Source organism: Oryzias latipes, chromosome 16, assembly GCF_053564925.1.
Source record: "Oryzias latipes strain Hd-rR chromosome 16, Olatipes_Hd-rR_3.1".
Lineage (NCBI taxonomy): Eukaryota > Metazoa > Chordata > Actinopteri > Beloniformes > Adrianichthyidae > Oryzias > Oryzias latipes.
This window is the reverse complement of record NC_136252.1, coordinates 25,794,945-25,820,423: the sequence shown is the minus strand read 5'-3', so window position 1 is coordinate 25,820,423 and position 25,479 is coordinate 25,794,945. Positions and strand designations below refer to the sequence as shown.

The 25,479-nt window shown below is 41.4% G+C and overlaps 1 protein-coding gene across 6 annotated transcripts in view; it reads left to right on the top strand.

Annotated features, from left to right (window-relative positions):
- The first annotated feature begins 1,429 nt into the window (after nucleotides 1–1,429).
- Nucleotides 1,430–25,479, top strand: part of cadm4 (cell adhesion molecule 4) — a 189,640-nt gene continuing 165,590 nt past the window's right edge. For 2 of the 6 annotated variants that reach the window (XM_078933629.1, XM_078933626.1), the window contains exon 1: nucleotides 1,486–1,827. In XM_078933629.1, the coding sequence (XP_078789755.1) occupies nucleotides 1,764–1,827 (64 nt within the window). In that variant the 5' untranslated portion in view covers nucleotides 1,486–1,763. Of the gene's footprint in view, nucleotides 1,828–25,479 lie in introns of all 6 variants that reach the window. The other 4 variants (XM_011485610.4, XM_078933627.1, XM_078933628.1 and 1 more) reach the window with 4 other exon arrangements.

The window sequence follows — 25,479 nt, the reverse complement described above, 5'->3', positions numbered from 1 at the left end:
AAAACTGACCAAAAAGGTCTGGTGGCAGATGAAAGGCCAAAGCATGGCTGGAAGCCATGGTGTGAGATACACACAGCAACCTGAGGGGGGCATCAAAGACACAGTTGAAACAGGAGGACATGCGGTAGCCTGCATGGTAGCCTGTAAAACAAGATTAGGGAAGGGAAAATAAGAGATCTGGAAAGAGAAACAATTTTCATAATGGAGAAGCGCTCTCTGACTGGAAACACAATTATGGAAAACCTGCAGCCGTGGCATGAGGAAAAAGGTAAAAGGACCCTAAAAGCAGGGCCTAATAGCTCTGTCTGCAGTTGAGCAGAAAATACTAGCCTGTCCTCATCATATGTTTTAATTTTGGGCCATTGTGAGCTGAATGAACTTGGGTTAGTTCATCACCGCTGTGCTGCTTCTGGATGCAAACGCATCTTTTGGAACTGAATCTTAATTTGAAATAAGAATTGATTTAGAAAACTAAAAATACTTCATCCAGAGGAACTTAAACAAAACCTTATTCTGAACTTCCCTGGATTAACGTAAATCTTCCCCAAAATGATAAGAGTGTATAGATTATCAACCAACTCAACTATTCTACCTAAATTCACATTTTTATCATTTCTTTACCCAAAAACCTCCTTATTGTTCCCCAAAAAGTTTCACAATAAATCCTTTGGATGGTTGTGCTCTCATCGGGTATTACTACCAACTGTGATACATTTAAACAGTGGATACACACAATAATTTGGCTGCTAAAAACTTTCCTTATAACTTGTATAATAACTTTTTATTCGATCATTCTAACAACTCATGCACGTGAGCTGTATTGGGGAGTTGTCCTATGTGTTCTGGCCAATCTGTGCCCAAAGTTGAGTCCATTTTTGTTTTCAAAAAAGCTTTTGAAGAAAAAAACCTAAACAAGAAAAAAGCAAAAACAAGAAAACATTCTATTCACACGAACACGCTAAACACCACTTCGGAAGGCCCTCTGCAGGTATGTTTATATGCAAAACATTCAATTTCTATGAGGGGAGGGGAGTTCTTCAGGTGCAATAATCTTACTGAAAGTCTAAATAATAATATAAAAAATACTTACAAATAATATAGTAAATAAATATATATAATATAGCCATTGTATTTAATAAAAAATGATAAATGAAGGTAATTGTGATGTCTAATTTCTAATCAACTCTGAAGGCAAATTAGCAGTGTCTTTTCATTCAGACATGAAAACGTTTACTTTCTTCCCCACTTTACACATCAAAACGTTATCAAATTGTTTTATTAATCATAACTGAGCGACCAGATTTCATTTAACTATGCCCTCATTCCCTCTTCAATTCTCCAATTTTCCTCACTTGGCTTCAAAGCCCACCCGCTTGCTCTCTTCCTCCCTCTTCCACATGCTCCTGCTCTGCCATTGGCCAGAAAGACGCGTAAGCCCGCCCCATTGGTCAGCTTTAAGTACAATTACAATGAAAAATAACCAAGAAAAACCGGCTAAGCCATCATATACGGCTTCATGGTAGGAGAGGCAGTGGGTGTGTTGTGTGAGTTACAGCCCTGCTATGTAAAGATCTGTTGTTGACGCTCTGACTAAGCGCTGGGGAAAAAACGCGCACTCGCTCACTGGCGCACGGCGCGCTCTCATTCACACACAGGTGCGCGGTCGCTGTAGGTCTGCGGGAGAGTGAACCTGCGGGTTCCCGAACACTCTACTCACTGCTGCGAGGAAGAGGAATACTCAACAAGACTAAGGAATACCAAGAATGGCCGCGTGGAACTACTGCGTCCCCGTCTCCATCCTCCTTGTCGCCTGCTTGGTGAACACTGGTAAGGCTCGGACAGACACAGATGAGTGAGTCAGTGAGTGAGTGAGTGAGTGAGTGTGATTGGAATGAAAAGAGCCGCGGTGCGCTTTCCATGTGCAAGTTTCTCCCCAAGTCTGCTGCGGAAGCGAAAGGATGAAGAACAAGTGAAGACTCAGCCAAAACAATTCGAGTCAAAAAGTCATAAATATGAAGAGCTAAAACAGGTGAAAACAAAAGCGAAAGCAGCCGGGCTTGACGGGACCGGGGTCTTCCCATGCTCCGCTGACCCTCATGCGTCACAGTATTTTGATCTGGCTATTTTTCTCCAGGATTAGCCACGTATCAGAGCTGCTCTGCAGGGCTGGACGGGACTGTGGCAAAAGTCTCGTGTGCATTAATCCCTGCGCGCGCGCTCAGCTCCGACAAGCCCACGAGAACACATAACAAACGCCCGCAGTGGAGCAGATGCGTATCAGCCACTACTACAGCCAGAGAGGCGGGAAGTGTTTGTTGTTGCTTCTTAATTCTGCAGCAGTGACAGGAAAAGACCTTTGAGACGTCCCTTTATCAGATAGTTTCATTTAACAATCCCATAACAAAGCCTTGTAATCGCTCCCGCAGAGCCCATGCCGGCTTTTATCCCCTCTGCTCATTGGGGCACCTCAGCCTGGGATAGTCCTGCGCTGCTCCCTGATTCTGCTCAGAGCAGATGTTGGAAGGGGGGGATATGTAGCAACTTTGCTTGCAAACCAAACCTGTAAACGTGAGCATCCTCTGAAGGAGTGATGCTGTCATGTGGATGCTGCGCTGTGTGTGTGTAGGCCAGGGAAAGGGTTAAGTTCTGGTCCTGGATGTTGCCACAATCACATCTGCTCAGGATGTGATGATGGCTGGTCCTTGCTGCCTCACCGTTTGCTTGTATATTGATTTCCTCTTTGGAGAATGTGTGTGTGTGGGTTTTTTCCCCCTTTTTTTCCCATTTGTGTGTCTGCTCCAAGACAGTGGCTTTCTGATTTATATGCATGAGCTGTAGGCGTTAGAATGGCAGTCTAAATGGTGTACTGTGTGTGAGGGGTTTGTGTGTGTTTATCTGGGGGTCCGTTGATGAGTACATGTGCACATGTGCGTGTGTGCGGATGTTGTTGTGTACAGTGCAGGGTTTTGGCTAAGCTGCAGGCACCCTCAGCTGGGGGTTGCTCACTGATCATTGCCATTAATCTAGGCTCTGACAGGGGCCTAGAGACAGCAGCCTGGGGATGGGGGTGTTAAATGCACAAGGTGGACAGGGGAATGAGGCAGAGAAAGCTCTGTGAAAATAGTTTCTGATGAAAGCACACACATAGTGGTTCTGCTCAGAAAGTATGGCTTCCTTTGGTCATTTTTCTTTACAGTTTTGAGTAAAGAAACAGTTGGAGGAGAGAAGTGCAGTTGGATGGGCTTGGTGGTTGACAGTATCCCAGGATGGCTACAGAAAGAGGGATTGGATAAACTGAATCAAAGGGTCATGTGAAAATGGCAAGCCTGGAAGACTTCACCCTCTTTTATAAAATGAAGAGGGTGAAAAAGAAAGGGCTAGAATGAAGGAAAAAAGGCAAACGGTCTTCCCAGTGTGTTTGACAGGCAGGCCTGAGGGGCACGCATTCAGTCAGCAACATACAGTGAGTGGTTGAAGACCCACTCTGATAAAAATTGTGTTTTTTAAACGTGTTCTTGTGGCATTTTTATCATGATGGAGGAGATGTATAAGCAAAATTAATCTTAAAATTGCATTTCTGAGTCTATGTATTCAAATTGCTGTAAATCATCAGCAGATGCAAAAAAGCAGCTTGTCAGTGAAATGCAAGCTCCCTGCTCCATTCTGATGCATCAACCTGTAGACGACTTGATCCTCATCCAAGCCGTAATCTGGCTCAAAACTGTGCAACTGGATAGCTCCAATATTGCTCTTCCTTTTTGTTGCACCAGTAATGTTAAGTTGGGGTTGGGAAGAGCTGTAAGCTAGCGGGAGCGCATGTAAACAAATGGATGAAGGGCAATGAGGGCAGGCTTACTCGGCTCCAACAGTCCTGTCCACATCTCAGAGTTCTGATGAACTACTGCCACTCTGCAGAAACTATGCTTAAGACGTCATAATCACGTGTAAAAGACAACTGGGAACACTTTTAAAACCGCTCAAAAGATGACTGCAGTGGGACTTTAATGATCAGGGGCTTTGTGGAGGGAGCACATCCACAGCAGTAAACTTCCCTGTCACGTAAAGTAACAAATGCAGTGAACCCCACCTCACTTTGACCACCCTTAATCACTTCCCTCCATCAACCCTCTTCCTTCACCTCATTCCAATGCCTCTCCAATGCCTCCATTACCACCTGTCTTCTCACCGTGTGTTTTAAATCACCTCCATTTGTTTATTTCGAATGTGTGTAATGAGAGCCACCCGTTTGAGCTTGTTCCCCATCATGCTGTTTAGACCTTGGCTTTGGCTCTCTCGATTGAAAAATGGCAGCAATTGGGCGTACTTGTGGGAGGAGATTTGAATACCAATTATAGCTTGTGCACGGGTGCAAACGTGCACGCACGCACATGTGCGCAGGGAAGCCACGCATAAATCAATGTCACAGTGTCACAGATCGGAGGCTTGGCGTGACGACACAAACATCAAGGGAAACGCTGCAGGTTTGCAAGCTAAAAAAATGTCGGCACGCTTGTATACTTCAGATTCTTTTCAACATTATTTACTATTAAAAGATTAGTTAGATCTGTTGGTTATAGTGATTTAGAGCTTTAAAACAATGAATAAGAGTTTGTTTCACATCAGGGTTAAGATGGCCTTTTTTGCTAGGCTGGCTGCTTGCTGTATTGCTTTTCTTTATTCTCTAATGCATCCAAGAAGCCAGCAAAGCAAAGGGTTATCCTTTGATCCTTACTTTGGAGGGTAATTCATCTTCAAAATAAAATGAACTCGTCACCAATTTAATTAAGACGAAACCATGTTTCTGTCTCCTCTGCCATCTGCTGGTGCGCTGTGTAAATGAGCTCAATCAGATTCCAGTGCCACAATGATATAGATTTTTCTTCCTGCAGTTCTCTGCCTTTTGCAAGTCTAAATATCCAGATAACCTGAACTTGGCAGACGGTGCTGAAAACCCCTTTCCGCAGACAAAAATGCAAAAAAAGACGCAGAAATTCGCTTTTTTGTTTTGCGTTACGCCCCCTGCTGCTGTTGTGCACAACCTTGTTTGATCAACTGATGCAGTCCTAAAGGGTCCTGACAGGGTGGCCCACTATCTGAGCTGAGCAACTGCCTCTGCTTAAGCTCCATAAACAAATTGTGTAGCTTCAGGGGGGAGTCACAACAGAAAGAGTTACGAGGCTTTTTGTGGCCTGTTTTCATTCTCCTCTAGGCTTGGTGAATGCATTACTCAGCGGGAGAAAGTCACTCTTAATTTTTTTTTATACCACTGATGTGTTTCACAGTGATTAGACCGTAATCTGCCCCCAGTCTTTGTTTTGAACTTCTGCTGTCTTGAACATCTCAATACCCTCCTTCAGCACTACAGTGAGGCGAGAGTGGGGGCATTTATTTTTACATTGACACAAATGCTTCAGGCCTATAAATAGGTGTTTTATTGTTTAAGCCTTAAGTGATAGGTACTTTACACTAACTTTTTTATTTTACAGACAAGCTATATTTTTCTTAAATCTTCACAAAAGTCTGGGATTTTACTTCTCAAATTACATTTGTGCCTTCACTTTCTTGAGAAGAAGTAACATATGTTTCAGGAAATCTGTGATCTCTCAGATCTGTAAAACCGGGTCTCTGGTTTCAGAAAAAAGGGGAAATAAGTCACAAGTCCATTAACTCCATCCCTTCTACAGCGCTGTTTTGGTTCATGCTTTGTGCTCATGGAAAGGTTCATGCTCATGTAAATTATGATGCATGGTGATTGAAAGGGTCACACAAAGACACCAATTGGCAATTGAATCCTTATTTCTCATTTGACCATTTGATTAATTCTCCATTAGTGAAACTTTCTATCAATCTAATCAGCCTTGCGCTAATGTAGAAACACTCTTTATGGCTGCCACCTCATCTCCTCGCCATTACTATTCCCCTGACAGTGCTACTTGTGATTATCATAATGGTGATCTATGTCGTCCTTACGTGTCGCTCTCTGTGAACAACTGGCGGTTCACCAACTTTGCTACTCAAGTTTTTTAATGCTGAGTGCTGTGCCAAGGGCATCTCGTCCATTTGCTGGCGTTCGAAGGCTGCCAATCAATCCAGTGCTCTTAAGTACATCAGATCAGTGCAAAAGCAGCCGGTCAGGGTGCAGCTCTCCATCATGTGACCCCATGTCCCCTGAGCCAGCAGCTTTTCTCCAGCAGCGGACCCTCTACGCTGTACATTTGTGTTTGCTGTAAAACTTTGACATCAGCGCACAGCTTTTTGGTTCCGACACAAAGGCAACTGCTATTTATTCCGTCTGCTAGGGTACAAAGTGTACTCATGTCAAAGCCAGTCGAATGCTGAATTGCGGAGGGGTGAGAGGGGATAGGAATTCTAAAGAAGCACGAAAGCACGAATGCCATGGGGTGAACATTCTTTGCTATTGGTGACACAGTTTCCATGAGTAGGAGTAAATATGTCTGCCTCCTGTTTGGCCGTGGGCTTGTTTAACACCCTCTCTAAATGCTGTGACACCTGTCTCCACGGCTCCTGCAGGGCACAGGACTAACATGGTTAGACAGCAGCCTCCGGTTACGCCAGTAACCAAGGTGATTATCCCCACTCAGGTGGTGCGGCGGCACCCTCACCGGCCGTGATTGGACTAGAGAAGCTGAATGAGCTGAAAAGGGCAGGGGAGTAAAATCGAGGAGCTGAAAGTTGCGCGCTTTGCCAGTGTGGAGGCTAATGCACATCCCATGTGGAAGACTTAATATATGAACGAGAGGAGGGAAGGATGGCTGTTAATGATGAGATCGTTCAAAAGTAACAAGGGTCACAGAAGAGTTTGGTGAAACTGTGGTGTTGGGCTTGGAGGCTGCCAATGAAACCCCATTTCCCTTTTTCTCTGGGTGGCCCATGTGCTCAAGGGAGGCTAGTTGATGAAGAGTGACCAGGCTTAGCTGGGGCACTGGGAAGCTGATGGGGTCACGGAAGAAAAGTGAAAGCGTCATGGTGACAGAGGGGGGAGAAGGCTGGCTGCGCACTGTATAAAAGAATAAAGAGAGAAAAAAATAGAAAGCGGGAAAGCACCAGGGGCATGTGTCACAGACCAGTGAAGCAGAGGAGGAAGTCAGGAGGAGAGGAGTCCAGCAAACAAGTGGATGATTGCAGGATTTGAGCTTTAAAAGGAAAATGTCTGAAAAAAACATGAGGGAAAGAAGACCACGTTTGTGGTAGAAAGGGACTGACTGGTTTGTAAAGCAAAAAAATGAGAGTAAAGATGGAGGAGTGGCATTAGGAAGCTGTGCCCAGAGCAGAAAAATACATGGTGTTTGAGTGTGAAGGGGATAGAGGTGAGTAGGAGGTAGAGCAGACTTGGAGAGATGGATGGTGGCACACAACGATAAAGATGGAGAAAGGGCAAGCACTGTGTAGGTGACCACACCTGAGGGACAAAATGTCATGATTGATGGTATCAAGGCTTACACTTGGACTGTCACACCTACACACTAACTTCGACTCGGGCAAAAAAAAAAAAAGTCTAGAAATGTCTCCCACTGCTTTACGGCCAGTACTCCTACTTTTAGAAAAGCTACGCAGTCCTTCAACACTAAAGAACTAAACACCCACGCATACACTAGGCTGTTCATCTCTCTGCCATTTAAACTCCTTTTTCATATCATCACCATTAATAGATTTGCTTTGAGGAGATTGTCAGAGACTGGAAATTGCCAGTCAAGGCAGAGCACAATCTGCTGGGAAATCAGATGGAGATTTTTAGAGCGCAGACGCAACAATGCCAAAGAGGTCTCAAGTGACTTTTCTATCTGGGAAAACTCTTAAAATGTCTCTCTAGCAAGTGCAGCAAATTCAGTCAAGCTATTACCATGCCTGGCAAAGATAAAGTGGCTACACATATGCTCAGTTATGACAATTGCACCAACTTTTTTAGTCAAACATAGTTCAACTTTGATCATATTTTGAATCTTCCCTGTATCCTGAAAACATTATTAGGAAAGATTTTTGCAAAAGGTTAAAAAGACGTGTGTGTATTGTGTGCAGTGAGGTCTTACTTGCTGGACTACTCTTACAGCTCTCTTGATTACAAAAAAACAAGGAGTAATTGTGTTTGGTGGGTCTAGCCAACACCTACAGACACTGAAAGTTTTTAAGGAGTAAAGTTTTCTTCAATTATCTTTGAACTTTGCTTTTGTGGACAATTCTGCTGGTGCAGTACACCCTTGATGGTTTGCCAGTCTATTGCAGAGCAACACAATCACACCTAGGTTAAAGTTTGATTCATCAATTTACCTACAATGCACATTTTTGAAATGTGGGAGGAAGCTGGAGTTCCAGGAGAAAACCCACACATGGACAAAGAGAGCATACTAACTCCACACAGAAAGGACCCTGGTGGGATTTGAACCAGGGCCCTCATGCTAGAAGGCAAAGGTGCTGACCACTACACCACTGTCCAACCCCCAAGTATAACCTAAGATTAGGACTCCAACAGAAGACTATGCTCTGATCAGCATAGTCGAAAACAGACTAAATAGTGCTCTAGTTGTACCGTTCCATTTCCAAAAGAAACCCTTTTTCAGGCTTGTCAGTTGTGTTAAAACGACTTCCAAGACTCACTGAGTCGTTTCCCTGTGAGCTTCTTCCAATTTGTCTGAAGCAATGTTGATGTAGTAACAACACAACAAGTTAAAGGCTGCTTGTGGTGCTTTATTTTGAAAATTGAACGGATTCTTTGTGTCATTATCGTGCCAATTTTCTGCCAGCTTGACTTGCGGACTGACACAGTTCTGCCAGCTGCAATAATGCTTCACTCAAACCGCTTTGCAGCCTTTGTTTATGAGGCTGGAAAATGAACCATTTTAAATAACTTTGGCCGGACTTGTCCATCACTTGGTTTAAAAGCAAATCATTCAAACTAAAAAACAGCCTTATGTTAGTGAAATAAGTTAGTATATTCTTTATAAAAAATACTGTGTATTTATGTTTAAAAATGCATATTTCTACATCATAATTTTTCTTATCCACGTGGCAAACACATTTTCTATACATTAAAGTCCTAAAAAAGGGTCAATGTCAGTGGTTCAAGCTTAGATTGCCTGCTAACCATTTACTCGAACAGAGGCCAAGTGGTTGTTGACATACCCGCTTGTAAAAAAGGAAGAAAAGAATCCACTGCAGTTAACTCTACATTTATTCTTAACTTGTCCTAGTTTTCTATTTTTTTCAGCCAAAAGCCAGTCGTTATGAGTTTTATTCACTTTATGTTGAAATCATAACCAAACAATTGAAAGCAACTAATAAGAAACATATAGTAACAGAGCTTGATAACCTGATGCTTCTCAAAAGAACCTGCCTTCCTTACATTTTTGCAGAGTGAAAACATAGATGGACATATAAACAGGAAATATATCAGAGAGGAACAAAGCTAGTGGTCATGCTTCATGTGCAAGATTTACAGCAAAGATTTTCCACGCTCTTTCAAATGCAAAAGGTCATCAATTCTTATTCTGCTTTCAGCACAGGAAAAAAATCCCCAACAAAAAAATGATGTGATGTACCCACCTCGGTGAATAAAAAGGAGCGTAAAAGAAAACCAGGCCAAATTAGATTGCTCCTGTAGCTGTTTCTGCACACATTGTTACAGCTGGCAAGGCCACTTGAAAGGTGCCCAAGCAACGATGACCTTGAGGAAGGCGTTAGCTGATTCTCTCCTGAGATTCATTTTCCGCCTAGTGGCTGAAGGGGCATTCAAGTGCACGGCTGCCGATTCACCTTACAACTGTTAGGAGGCACGCCCCCCACTTACCTCACCTTTCATAAACCATGACTAGCCGATTGAAGTGGTGCTTGGCTCAAGTCCGCAGATTTGTGTATCCTTGTTCCGATCCATCTGTTATACGGATATTATCAATGACCACGGGAGGACCGCGTTTTTCCTTTCTGACCATTGCTGCGAAGGAGTGGAACGTGTGAACAGTCTGTGATTCTGAATGAGTCTGACAGAGGCCTTCAGGCACTGGGCGCACTTGAAGAGAAATGGTGGTTCACAGTGGCTGCTTCCTGCTTGCCTCCAATGGTGAATTGAGCTGTGAAGCAGCCTGCGAAGGCCGGTGGGGTTCTGTGGATGGCACCAAAGTAATTTTTAGCTTTTGTCAACTTTGTGCCATGGACAGCAAATTGTTTTTGTGTCGGCAATATAGATCCTAGAGTCTGGAAAGGGAAACAGTACACACAGCACGACAGCGTCGCCTCCTGACTGCATATACAGTAACATACTTTGTTGCTAGGAAAACTAATAAAAGAAAGCTGTAGGGGAATAGTCCTTCATTCTTGATTATTCTCTTTCTTCCTACAGGCTATGAGGGCTAACAGTTTCCCTCTTTTTTATCAGAGCAGCTCTACCTACAGTTTTAGGCAACAGGAATCCAGTTTGCTCTGTATCTGACCAAAGATGAAATAAAAAAATGGTCCTATTCTTGTTTTTAAAGATCTGTTTACTTGCATTTACAATCAATAATATCCAAAATAATAATAATTAAAAGAAAAACTCTTATTTTATTCAGTTAAAAAACACATAATTTACAGTAGTTCTGATGGCCTGAATTTTTAATAATGTCAGAAAACATTAAAAGAAGGGCCACACACTGACAGAAGACAATATTTCTTCGTATTTTTGTAATTTCTATTTTAGTGAATTTCAGTACCTAATGGACCTTTTAAGATTTAGCTGGTACAGAAAAATTCTAAGGATGTTTTAACATAAAGTAATATTTCTCAGTAAAAGTATTTATATATATATTTGAGGTCTTCATTGTGGGAAATAAATTAGTTTAATACTGTCTATATGCTGTCTTTTGTTACATACTATATTTTAATTGTTATTTATTTAATTATTTTGTAATGAAGAGCCCATGAACACAATTCTCTGCAAATCTTCTTTCTCTTTCGGCTTTTCCCATCAGGGGTCGCCACAGCGAATCATCCTTTTCCACCTCACTCTATCATGGACATCTTCTACCCTAACATTAGCCAACTTCATGTCCTCTGTTAAGACATCCATATATCTCCTCTTTGGCCGTCCTCTTGCCCTCCTGCCAGGCAGCTCCATCTCCAACATCCTTCTACCAATATATCCACTATCCCTCCTCTGAACATGTCCAAACCATCTCAGTCTGGCTTCTCTGACTTTGTCGCTGACACAGGCAACATGAGCCGTCCCTCTGATGTACTCGTTCCTTATCCTGTCTAACCTGGTCACTCCTAAGGAGAACCTCAACATCTTCATCTCCGCTACCTCCATCTCAGCCTCTTGTCTCTGTCTCACTGCTACCGTCTCTAACCCATAGAGCAGAGCTGGTCTCACCACTGTCTTGTACACCTTTCCTTTGAGTCTTGCTGGCACTCTTCTGTCACACAACACTCCTGACACTTTCCTCCAACCGCTCCAACCTGCCTGCACTCGCCTCTTCACCTCTTTTCCACAATCCCCATCACACTGAACTGTTGACCCCAAGTACTTAAACTCCTGCACCTTCTTCACCTCAGTCCCCTGTAACCTAACGCTTCTACCTTGATCCCTCTCGTTCAGACACATGTATTCTGTCTTACTACGACTGACCTTCATGCCTCTTCTTTCCAGAGCAAACCTCCACCTCTCTAGCTGTTCCTCCACCTGCTCTCTACTCTCACTGCAAATTACAATGTCATCCGCAAACATCATTGTCCAGGGAGATTCCTGTCTTACCTCGTCTGTCAGCCTGTCCATCAGCATAGCAAACAAAAAAGGACTCAAAGCTGATCCTTGGTGTAGTCCCACCTCCACCTTGAACTCCTCTGTCTGACCTACAGCACATCTCACCACCGTCATACTTCTCTCATACATGTCCTGAACTACTCTGACATACTTCTCTGCCACTCCAGACGACCTCATACAGTACCACAGCTCCTCCCTCGGCACCCTGTCATACGCCTTCTCTAAATCTACGAACACACAATGCAGCTCCTTCTGACCTTCTCTGTACTTTTCCATCAACATTCTCAAAGCAAAAATGGCATCAGTGGTGCTCTTACGGGGCATGAAACCATACTGCTGCTCACAAATCTCCACCTTCTTCCTAAGCCTGGCTTCCACTACTCTTTCCCACAGCTTCATTGTGTGGCTCATCAACTTTATTCCTCTATAGTTGCTGCAGTTCTGCGTGTCACCCTTGTTCTTAAAGATCGGGACCAGAACGCTTCTCCTCCATTCCTCAGGCATCTTCTCACTCTCTAAAATCCTATTGAACAACCTTGTTAGAAATTCCACTGCTGTCTCTCCTAGGCACTTCCATACCTCCACAGGTACGTCATCAGGACCAACGGCCTTTCCGCTCTTCATCCTTTTCAGAGCCTTCCTAACCTCATCCTTTCCAATCTCTGCTACTTCCTGCTCCACAACAACCACATCTTCCTCCCTTCTTTCCCTGTCATTTTCCTCGTTCATCAGCTCCTCAAAATACTCCTTCCATCTTTTCTGTACACTCTCTTGGGTTGTTAGCACCTTTCCATCTCTGTCCTTAATCACCCTTATCTGTTGCACGTCCTTCCCATCTCTGTCTCTCTGTCTGGCTAGCCTGTACAAGTCCTTCTCTCCTTCCTTTGTGTCTAACCTGTCATATAGCTCATCGTAAGCTTTCTGTTTGGCCTTTGCCACCTCTCTCTTCACTCTACGCTGCGCTTCCTTGTACTCCTGTCTACCTTCCTCAGTCCTTTCTACATCCCACTTCCTTTTAGCCAACCTCTTCCTCTGGACGCATTCCTGTACTTCCTCATTCCACCACCAAGTCTCTTTACCGTCATTCCTCTTTCCAGATGACACACCTAGCACCTTCCTACCTGTTTCCCTGATAATCTCTGCTGTAGTTTCCCAGTCCTCTGGAAGCTCATCCTGACCACCCAGGACCTGCCTCAACTTCTGCCTAAATTCCTCACAAGTTTCTTCATTCTGTAGCTTCCACCACTTGGTCTTCTTTTCTGTTTTCCCTCTCTTCTTCTTCCTGACCTCCAGAGTCATCTTACACACCACCATGCGGTGCTGTCTGGCTACACTCTCTCCTACCACCACTTTGCAGTCATTAACCTCTCTCAAATGACCTTGTCTACATAGGATGTAGTCCACCTGAGTACTCCTACCTCCACTTCTGTATGTCACTCTATGTTCCTCTCTCTTCTGGAAGTAAGTGTTGACTACAGCCATTTCCATCCTCTTCGCAAAGTCCACCACCATCTGTCCCTCCAGATTCCTTTCCTTCACACCAAACCTGCCCATCACCTCCTCATCACCTCTGTTGCCCTCACCAACATGCCCATTAAAGTCTGCTCCAATAACAACTCTCTCTCCTCTGGGAAAACTCTCTATGACCTCATCCAACTCACTCCAGAATCTCTCCTTCACTTCTAACTCACAGCCAACCTGTGGCGCATACCCACTGACTACATTCACCATCACCCCTTCAATTTCTAACTTTAGGCTCATCATCCTGTCTGAGACTCTTTTCACCTCTAGAACACTGTTTACAAACTCCCCCTTCAGAATCACTCCTACCCCGTTTCTCTTCCTATCAACACCATGATAGAACAGTTTGTATCCTCCTCCAATACTACGTGCCTTGCTGCCCTTCCACCTTGTCTCCTGCACACACAGTACATCTACCTTCCTTCTCTCCATCATGTCTGCCAGCTCTCTGCCTTTCCCTGTCATTGTGCCAACGTTAAGAGTCCCTATTCTCAAACCTATGTTCCTGCCTTTTCCCTTCTCTCTCTGGCCACGGACCCTTCTGCCTCCCCTCTTTCTTCGACCAACAGTAGTCAAATTTCCACCGACACCCTGTAGGTTAACAGCATCGGTGGCGGTCGTTGTTAACCCGGGCCTCGACCGATCCGGTATGTCTAAAGTGTTGTGGATGATTCGCATGGTTATTTTGGCAATTTTTTACGCCGGATGCCCTTCCTGACGCAACCCTCTCTATTTATCCGGGCTTTGGACCGGCACAGAAGTTACTGGCTTGCAACCCCTGTGGCTAGATTTAACACAATTCTCTGCAAATAATTCTCTGCAAATACACCACAAATATTTATCATCTAATTCTGTCAACGGTGCAAAGTAGTTTTTTGTTGTGTTCCATTTCTGACAGCCTTACTTGTATAACCAATTACAACTGATGCATGTTTACCATGAAGATGGATTTGTGAGGGAAGCAATTTAAAGCGATTTACGAGCTTACGGGGAAAATAAAATTAAAAACAAACATAAACTGCTGCCAATTAAAAAGCAGGTTGTTCCCGAATGATGAGTTGTGCATAAATCACTGGCTGCGTCACCAAAACTGACTTGAATGTGCAGCTCAGAGACACGGATTGGCAGTGGTTCTCAAAGTTTCTGGTACCACCACCACACACACACACACAGACACTAGAGTTTTATTCTCTGATGTCACCCATCGATCTCGGCACAGCAAACATTTAGCCTTAGATGGAATGGGCGCGCTAACTGGAGTTTATTTGGCCCAACTCAATAACTTCCCAAGAAAAAAACATTTGATAGGGTAAGGTAAAGTTTAAAGCTCTGTCAGATCCAAACATTGCACCCTTTTTCAAATATATATATATAAAAAAGACTATTTTAATTTTTATTAAATTTGAGTTATAATGAAATGTAAAATTCATTTTGAATAACCCCTCCTCAAGAGTTGACAAAGTCAATAAAGGGTTTTTTCAGACTGGAAAGGTTCGTTGGTCCGGATCGAGTCCTGAACCTTGTGTTTGATCTGTATTCAGACCGCCATCTACCAGACATTTCTAATTCAGCCAAAGCATGTAAACAAAACCATGTGATTAAATATCTCTTCGGTCATTGGCCAGGAATAACAAGGGTGGTGCAAAACAATAAGAGCCAGAAATTATGGAAGTCTAGCACTTTGCAGTCCTTGTCAAGCTAAACTTTATATTTCACTGACCAATTTTGAATTTCTGTATCAATGTCAAGTACAAAACTTTTGACTTTGGTACATTAAAGGCATGCTGCGAGGCGGTGACTGAGGAGACCTCTGCAATAAAGGTACACTGATAAGTGTTTATGACATATAGCTTGTCGGGAAAACTGTGTCAGAAGCAAAGTGCATCTCATTAAAAGTTGTTTTAATGAGCCTGCATTAATCCGAACACATTTTAATGAGTTGCTGTCCCTTATTGTTGCTTTGTTATTTTGTTTACATTGTGCAATGTCCGTTGGCCGTTTTGGGTCAGTTGTTCTTCTCCGTGCATGGAGCGAATTCCGACTAAGGACACTTAGAGTGAACCAAAGCTCAGTCCGATTGGAAACGATCTGAGACCACCGCGAAAGATGAGTGGAGAGCAGTTCCTGGCCCCGGACCAGGGTCTGTTCAGTTGCATTCAGACTGAAAATTTCTTCCGGATTGTCGGGTGAAACGAACTCTGGTTCACTTTAAGCAAATCAATTTTGTCCAGTCTGAATACACTCTAAAAAAAAACAATTAAAACTAGAAAGTGCATAATGTGCATACGTTTATTTTAGGTGAAAATTTGGATGAAACATTTTGAAACCTACCTCCAGTGGTCTTTTGAGGAACTGTGTCATTTATGACTTCTTGGTTTAAATTGGTTTCAGGAACAGAAAGTGGAGGCTTTGTCACCCCACATTCCTTTTGATAGTCATGAAAGCTTTAAAAGAATATATATTTTTTTGCAAGGAAAAACAAAATATACTTTTAAGAACTTTATGCCTACAATGCTTTGTCTTAGCCATGTGGAGATTTGCAAATGGGGAAAAAAAAGTTTCTCACAATCCCATCCTGGGGCTCTTGACCCCTAACGATTAACAAGTGCAAGAAAACACACTCAGGACACTTAAGACACTTCAAAGAATCTTTTGGAGCTCTTAACTTTTCTTATTGTGAAAGTCTAAGTGCTCAGTGCTTTCTAAATGTCTTTCCCCGCTGGCTTGCTTTTTGTGTACTTCACCTCCTGTGTTGTAGAAAAATGGCAAGAGACTCCCTGTCATTGATGTCCAAAAGGACAAAATAGCATATTCACAAATTATCAGTGTGTATGTTCTTTTCCTTTTTCTTTGTTGCTCGGCTTTTAAAAAAAGGAAAAAAGAAAAGGGAACAGATTTTCCCCACTGCTCCTTTTTGGTGTCTTATCTTTTTCTTCTGTCTGTCTTTTTTTTGTCTTAACATCGCCTCCTTCTCTGATCCTTTGTTCCTGGGCTCCCCGAAGTGTGAAGCCTTTTCAAGGGCCTTTGCAGTGACTGTGTCTTTTGGTTTGTGCTCATCAAGATCACGCTAAAGCTGTTTTTTTTCCTCCTTCCAACCCCTCCCCTGTGCGCTTCTTTTTCTTTGGCTAACCTTGTTGGTGCTTAAACGTGAACGCCTTTGGCCACACACCCACTGATGTCTGAGCTCCAAATCCATGCGGCCACATGTAACTGATTCGGATACTTAACACAGAAAGAGACTCTCTGGTACTCGGAAAGGGTCGTTTTGGTGGAGCAGAGTGGGGACTTTTGATCGCCAGGATCACTTGCTGAGGAATATTTGGCAGTATCCCTCCCCTGCTGCTTGTGGCCCATCTCTACCTCCTCTATTTTTTTTCTATCTACATCTCATACTGTCGCTGCAGGCTGTAGAGATGGCAGGGACAGGTGTGGATAGATAAGATGTAAGATGAAGGGAAGAAGAAGGAGAAAGGAGAGAGAACTGGCAGGGCCCAGGTTTCCAGCTTGAACGCCTGGGTTTCTCCCTTCCCTTTCTCATTTGCATTGACAAAATAGTTTTCCTCTCATCTGACTTTCCATTTTTCCCTTATTCTGCTTTCATTTATTGATGGTGCAGCAATTCATTTACAATATTATTATTATTTTTTTTCTTTCTTCTTGCTTGAGTGGACAGCCTGCACCACCTGTATTTGGGGTTCTTGTATAGATCTAACAAGAAAGGCTTTACTAGCATGTGTGTGTGTCTGTAATGCATGAATGAGGCAACATGTTGAGAAGCAACACTAAAAAGTGCTTCTAACAACGTTTAGAAGGATGTATTAAAGTGTTAACCTTTTACTTTTTATTTCCCCCTGCTGTTACAGCAAGTAGCTTTTCCACTTCTTGTCTTTTCTTAAAAAATGTATCTATTCTTTTTTTAAATCGGTTGCTTTAACTTTCTTTTTTTTAAAGTCTCTCAACCACTAGACATACCTTGCCTAGAGTGGCTGTTTTTATCTATCCTGCCCCTTGCAGCTCTCATAGTGTACTTCCTTTTATTTAATTTAGTTGTGCAGCAAGGTGCTGCAAACCGCATTGACCGACTTGATCTTTTCTGTCATTTCCTCTTCTACTTTTGTAAGTCTTCGTGGGACTTTGTGTCACATATTCACCATGAATTGAAATGACTATAGCATGTGATCATTGGGTAATTAGATGTGTTTGAAGAAACATTTATTTCTCACTTTTAGGCTCCTACCATCACACTAAAGAAAGCATGTGCATTTACAGTCACAGGCCACTTTATTAGGCAAACAGTCCAACTGCTCGTTAACGGCAATTTCTTATCAGCCAATCGCCTCAATGCATTTAGGGGTGTGGACATGGTCAAGACAATGTGCTGCAGTTCAAACCGAGCATCGGACTGGGAAAGCAGAGTGATTTAAGTGGCTTTGAATGTGGCATGGTTGTTGGGGGGGAGAATGGATTTTTACGCACCACCATCTCTAAGGTTTACAGGGAATGGTCCCAAAAAGAGAAAATATCCAGTGGTTCTGTAGGCAAAAATGCCTTGAGAAATGTTTCTAGTACCTTGCTAAATCTAGGCCACCAATGATTAAGGCAGTTCTGAAGGCCAAAGGGAGTTCAACCAGTACTAACAAGGTGTACCAAATAAACTGGCTTGTGACTGTAAATAAAAATAGATGCGTGATTTGGTTTGGGTACCTTTCCCAAATGATATACACAAACATCTGCACCTCTCTTTTACGAGCTAAGCCAAGTAAGTTCTCATCTGTAAAAATGCATTGCACTTAGGAGTCTACCGCTTCCACACAAAGCATAACATTGAGGCTGCCTGTCTGATAGCCTCACATAAGTTTGCATAAAATCAAACACATATAAGTAGAGTCTCACACACAAGCACACCGGAAAAGCCATCAGGCTCCTTCAAAATTGCTGAATTGAGTTATGTAGCCTGCCAATCAACTTCCACACATGCCCTGACAGATTCCCCTTCCACACACACGTGCATGCACAAACGTAGACACTTCTGACAGTGCATATGTGGAATGGTGAAGGGACTCAATTACAACGAAGGTGAAGGAAGCGATAAACATGGTGTGGATACAGCGAAGCTCGCTCTGCAGCGGCACAGTCAATCACAGGGACGGGTAGGTAGCTGCTGCTGCTTTGCTCATCTGGCTGCAAAGTGATGGGGATGGTCAGAGGTAGTGGATGGATGGAGGAATCCTATGAGAAGGGTAGGGAGTGGGGGAAGTGGGGATTGGAAGAGTAAGGGGGAGGGTGATACTACCATCCTTTTTTCCCTGAAAATTCTATGACTGGAAACGGCTTACCTGGACCTGCCATTGATGGAAAGGGGCAGCTGGGATGGAGGGACTGAGGCAGCCAGTGGGGAGTGATAACAGCCATGCTCATTTCCTCTGTAAGCATGCATGCTTAAAAAGTTATGTCCTGTGCATATGCACACACACATTCCTGACCACTGCTGGCACCATAGCGGTGCAACATAATTTCATCTGCCCACTCGCACCAGAGGAACAACAACATAATCACACAAAACGATACATCTTTTGCCCAGAATGAATAGTGTTGTCCTTTCCCTCTTGTGTGCGTGGGTTTTGTGTGAAGCTGAGATAACAAACACTTTGCCTGATGCAACTGCTGTTTCTGCCATTATTGATGCAGCAGATGTTGAATGCATCATGCCCATGTGACTGTTTTCTGTTGTCATGTATCAAAAAGTCAGATTTTATTAAATAGTGGCAATGAATTTCACTATGCTGCTGTTTTTTTTAACGTTTTAATCTTGGAAATCGACTCTGATTGAAAAGCTTTTAAAGATGTAGTTTGTGATCTCTAACTTTACCTCATTTGTGCTGATAAAGCTGTAAAACACTTAAATCTATGAACACTGACCTTTTTTATCCTTTGTCCAGATTCTGTTTTTATTTTTTTTCAGTAAGCATCAACTGTTGCCTATGCGATCATAATTATTTAACCTTTCAGTGTGTGGACAGATGTCTGCTGCAACCGTGTGCATAGCATTACAGCAAGAAGGCTCTGGTTCAAATCCCTGCTTGGTCCTTTCTGTCTGGAGGTTGGATATTCTTCCCGTGTATGCGTGGGTTTTACTTTTACTTTTTTTTTTTTGACTTCAGTAAAAGCCAAGAAATGAAAGGGCTTGAAGGTAAGTTTTAGAAGCATATTGTGGTGTGACGTTCTTTGCAGCATTTATTTTGACTCATAACTTGTGCTTCTTGGTTTATACCATAAGCAGTTTTACCATTAGCAGAAAACACTGTTATCTATAAAAAAAAAAAAAGATGGAAGCACCTAGATTGGTTATCCACCAAGCTCAAGCAGGACAGAGCTTCATGCATGTTACCTTCCTTAGAATAGATTTGCAGTTAAAGACTAGACAACACACTAAAGAAGAAATCTACACATACGACAAAATCTATCTCATCTGTAAGCTGTCTATTAGAGTGAGTGTCAAAGACTGCAGATGACCTCTTTAAATATTTAAATCCTATGGGTATGGTAATTTGGCTGCATTGCATTCTGGTTAAGTATTCAGAAAGTGCCTGTATGATCCACAGAGAGCACAATCTCTGGCTGTCAGCCTTTTTACACATTTTATATTTCGTGATGTTATGCAGTTAACCCACACTTCTGAAAACTTCTGCTGTACCTTCCTTTGCCACCATGCAGGAATTCTGATCAGTAGCTTATTTTTCTGCTTGATACATGCATTTTAAACAAATACAGTGAAATTCGAGTCCTTTTTTATGTAACAGTCAGAATCACATAAATGTGAATTTTACATACTGAGTAGAAATGAAAGCAGGGAGAAAGTGCCTATGGAAATTTACATGTGGCACCAGCTGCTCTCTCATTCACCTCCACTACCTATCTATCCTATCTGTTTCCTTCCATATTTTATTCATTTGTGATCCTTCAGCAAATCTGTTTTCCTTCTGCTTCCTTCTCTCTATCCCAGTCTCTGCGCACCTTGTCTGAATTTACCACCAAGGCTTGCCTTTTGGCAGTTCCTCATCCATTTTGCAGTTCTCCCCCCTTTCTTGCTGTGGTTTTTTTTTGTTTGTTTTGTTTTTATCCTCTCGGGCTCTCTTTTTCCACATAATCTCATCTTCAGTTCTGATACCAAATCATATACATTTACTCTTGCTTCGAATTCGTTCGTTCTCTCTGGATCTTGCACAGCCTTTCTAAAGTTTTCTTCTTGTACAAATTTGAATTAAAAGTCTGAAGGAGAGATGTGAAGGCTTAAAACACTTCAGATGTGTAATGAGGTTAGGCATACAGTTGAAAAAAGAGAAAACATTGCAGGATATGCATTTAACCGCCTCAGGTTCATCTTCTTAATAGCTTGTGCAAAACTTAAGGTTGTGACACTCTTGTTTTTGCCTTGTAATATTAATATAAATAGTTACAGGATAGAAAGGCGAGGATCAATAAGCAGCTTTAAAGGGAAATTAAATAAGGAGAGCAGGGGCAGAGTGCAGGGACAAGCTTGGTGCGACTCAGACATTGTTATTAGTTGCTGTTGCCCTTTAATGAGGGTTATTTAATGGGGCAGAATGGACGCACACAGCAACTAGCAAATTAAAATGGTAACCTACAAGTAGAAACTAAAGTCTGATGAAACATTTTTTTAACCAAAAACAAAAGAACCTTGAAAATAATAAAATAATAAAATCCAATAAAGTAAATTTGGTCGTTATTTACCACCTGGGGAAACTCATATTAGCCACAGTCATTTTTGCTTACAATTATTATGGTTATTAACCATTCACTGCTGGTGCTGTGTTTGGGTTGATGATTCTTACTTACTGTCCACTTCACTAGATGCACATCTACTGTTTTAGCTATAAATATATTTTCAGTCAATCAAATGCATGGCTATTTAAATTTGAGGAAACATGACAGAAATGACAAAGAGTGCAAACACCAGTTAAACAGGGAAAATGGGGTTTGTTGACTGGGCTTGGATTGTAGTAACTATGTGAGTTATCACTTTCTAGGAAATTAAATTATTTGAAATAAAAGATATAATTATCTTGTGAAAATAGTACATTAAAATGCATAATAAAGCATACTGATGTGCGTTTGTGTGTGTGTACATGTCTTTGTGCCTAGTTAGGACCTCTCATGGCATAATCATCCCCTTTATCGGGACCAGTTGACATGATTGGAAGGTATGACTGAAACCTATATCCTGCTGAGGTCTAAGGCTGAGATGTGAATAGAGATCGTGGTACAGTATGACTTGTGATGTTTGAAGTGAGAGTTAAGGTCATATGATGTTAGAAAAAATGTCATAATAAAAAAAGCTGCAAACGCTTGCATGTCATTGTATATGTGTGTGTTGTATTTTTCTTCCCACAGGGGCCTTCTCCCCCTGTGCTACATAAATTCCCTGTGACATGACATAATTTTCAACCCATCATATTTGATTTCCAGAAAATCAAATGTACTTAAAAGCAGAACATAGCTGCTGATTAAATGTATAGAGCTATTCATGCACTTGCATTGAAGCTACATTTCTGAGATGCCGTATTATCATGATATTTACAGTTTAATCTCTCTATATGTATTACATGTTTAATAATATTATAACCCCCCTGTGTAAATGTTGTGTGTGTAATATGAGGATTACAAAGCTGTAATACAGCACATTAAAACAGTAGAACACCATATGCATGAAGGACACCCAATGTTCTTTTCCAAAAGATTTTTTCCCTTTGTCTCTACTGCCAACATGTCCCAGTTTTACATGGAACACTTCTTTGATAGTTCATCTAAACAATCTCATGTGTCTTTATTTGCACACATGGTCTATAGACAAGTGAATAATGGCTTTTTGTTCTTAAGCACTATTAGTAAGAGTATTAATGGGTACTAAGAAGGAAAATGTAATATATCATGGGCTAATGTGAAGAATTCTTAACAAATATGTGAAATCTATGGTGCAGTTTTGGCATTTAAACTCTCTTTCTATTCATAAGATGCTAAATATTTTGTTCAGGTTGGAATGATGGACAGGACTGTCATCCACTGACTCATCCTCAGGGTTGAGTTGGGTTATTAGCTTCTGATTTAGATATTTTAGTTTGTGTTTTCAGTTCTGCATGGAGTAACCTTGAAGAAGGAATATTAGGGGGTGAGGGGCATATCAGGGCCCCTTTTTTATATATACAGCCCCATCCGAATGTTGCACCTTAAAGACAACCAGAACTCTCTTTTTCAGCATTCAAGCTTGATGGCAAATGTGACAAAAAACACGCAAGTATTCTCTATAAATCCAGCTATCTGTGTGATTTGTAATTTCCGTGATACGCCCGCTTTCAAAGAAGGCCCACCTTTAGCCCCCAAACTAAGTTTGAGTTGTTTTATTGTTTTAACCTGGTTTTGTAGCTTCAATAAAAGGAACCACTCAGTTTGAGGAACAATCACACATTAAATGATACCAGAAAAACTGTAACACAGGAAGAAGTCTGTGAGATGCAACAATTAGAGCAATCAGCGGTTAAAGTGCTCATGTGTGGGATCAAGAGTTGTAATTATTTCTGAGAACTGCCTCCCATGATCATTGGAACAGAGAAATGGAACACGTAAATTTGAAGAGTCTCAGAAGAAAACATAAAGACCAACACCTGTCCAAGCTGCCCACATAACAGGCCAGCTGGACTCAACTGAGCCCACAGAGAGCCATACTTGGACAGACTGTTTATGTCATGTAGGCTTTATGTAATCTTCTGTCATTAATGTGGATGACATTGACATGCTAACTTTTTACATATTGTCCTAAATTGATTATCTGAATGGGCAAACAGGTTAATGTGTAAAAATGTATTTATGAAATGCATTAAGTTAAGTTTTAAATTTTATTGTTTGGATGGCAAATTGATATATATACCACTTGACTTACAGAAGACTGGAAAAAGAAGGCTTTTTTAAGTGTTCACAGATTTTGATTATTTTATGCAAAATAAAACTGACAGTCTGAACTACATATACAGTAGCCTTGTACCCTGATCCTCCAGCAATGATCCATTCAGCCCTCAGATGTTTACAGTGTTTTCAAACTGTCCTTTTAGTCCTTTTAAGGTCAGAGTTTTTTTTTGTTTTTTTTATTTATTTATTTTATTTACAATGGAACAAGTTTTGCACATCTTTATACAGTTATTCAGTAATTATGTTGTCAACAAATCTCTGCTTGATCTAATTGGACAGAAACCAAAAACTTCCTGGCCTTATTCTGGCTTTATCGTTTGACAGCTCTGCAGCCGCCATCGCTATAATTTGCATGCATCACAAACTGATCTGTCATAAGCCTTTGCAATCTCTCCACGGCACGTGTGATCATGCATATTATTCCAACAGTGCTAAATACTTTTCATGATAATACAGTATGTAAACCCATCTACTTACCGCAGAATGAAATAATTGTGTTAAAAGATGATTGCTAATTCCCTCATCTATTACTGCTATGTGGAGCTGTGCTGAGGATCTGTTAACGCTGACAGTGTAACGTGCTGTAAAGATTAGGCTCCAAATAAAATGTGTCCCTCAGCCAGCCAGTCTCTTGTTATCTTTCTCTTTGCCACATTGCAATTTTGCAATCAGCTCAGCGCTCATGAAGGTCTTTGCAAACATGGAGCAATGGGAGTTCTGACACAAGGGCTTCAATGAAGTTGATAGATGCATTGACAATAAAGCTTCCAGCATAGTGTTTGATGGCTGTGATCATATCAAGTCTCCCACACTTTTTCTAAGCAGTTTTCTTCTATGCAATTTAATTGCGGTGACTTTTTAATCTCACTTCTAACGTTTGACTAACCGCTCTTTGATAAACAGTTATTGATGTGGATTTTGTTGCAAAGCCGAATGCTATGAGAAATAATAGACTTATCAAAGACCCGCTAACAAAAATAAATAAATAAATAAATAAATAAATAAATAAATAAATAAATAAATAAATAAATAAATAAATACATAAATAAATAAATAAATAAAAACAAAATCAAGTAATTCAACTTTCATGAAAAGAATATGAAATATCACCCATATGACAATCACTGTCAAGACTCCATGGCTACCACTGCTCAGTTAGCATTTTGAATGGTAGTAGATGAAGCCCTTTTAGACATATTCTAGGCTAAGCATAGATGAATTGGTCATGTTCTCTATTGACTGCTGTTTTAGCTAACTCCACTTTCATGTTGTAGCATTATTGGTAAATTGCCTGGAAATGAATAAATATGTATAAATAGAAAGTGATGCAATGGTATAGCGTGTGTTTCCATGCAGAGTTGCATTATTATTTCACAAAGATCTTGTATTCTTGCAGTAATGATGGAGGAGTTAAAACTGTTGCATTATGTCTAATCCAGCACACCCAAAATAGCGAGATATAAGTCTGGACTCTGGTGTAGCCAGACGTAAGAAAAGGTCAGGTCCTGCTTTTTTAATTACTCTTTCACAGTAAATTATATATATGCCATTCTAAAATATGAGTGTATAGTCAATGTGAGAAACATTATTACTGAGTGGTGGATGTTTTTGTTCTGTATTTCTATTCTATTAATTATTATTGCATTACTATTTCTAATGATAGCTTCTAAAATTCCTTAATCTGGCATTTGAACAAACCAAGTAAAGATAATGGATGCATGGATGTATAGAAGGCAGTTGCTTATTTTCTTTGGTTAATTCCAGCATTCAGTTATTTTCTTTAAATTGTTATGGAGTTGTCCCTTTTTTACCCTTGTGCTATCCTATGGGGTCCAGATGACCCGATCCTTACATTGACGTGCTATCCTTAGCATGACAGAGGTGGATAAAGGTGAAAAGGAATTCACGGAATCCATGGACACCAGTGAAGATCACAAATAATTGAAGAAAAAAGGTTTAGCGCACTGTCTTGTGGGGTCTAGATGACCCCACTCCCAACATTAAAGTGCCTAGGATAGCACAAGGGTAATGTAGAAACAACCCTTTTCTATTTCTAATTTTCACGTTTTTTTATCCTAGATTAGTCAGTACATTGTTGTGGCCACACTAGACATATCAAGCACAACCAGGCATGTGCCAAAAACACATTCTTAAATATCCGTTTAGCCCATATAGTGTTCACATTGTACACGCAAGAACAGGATTCTTCTTCATTTTCTTTATCTAGT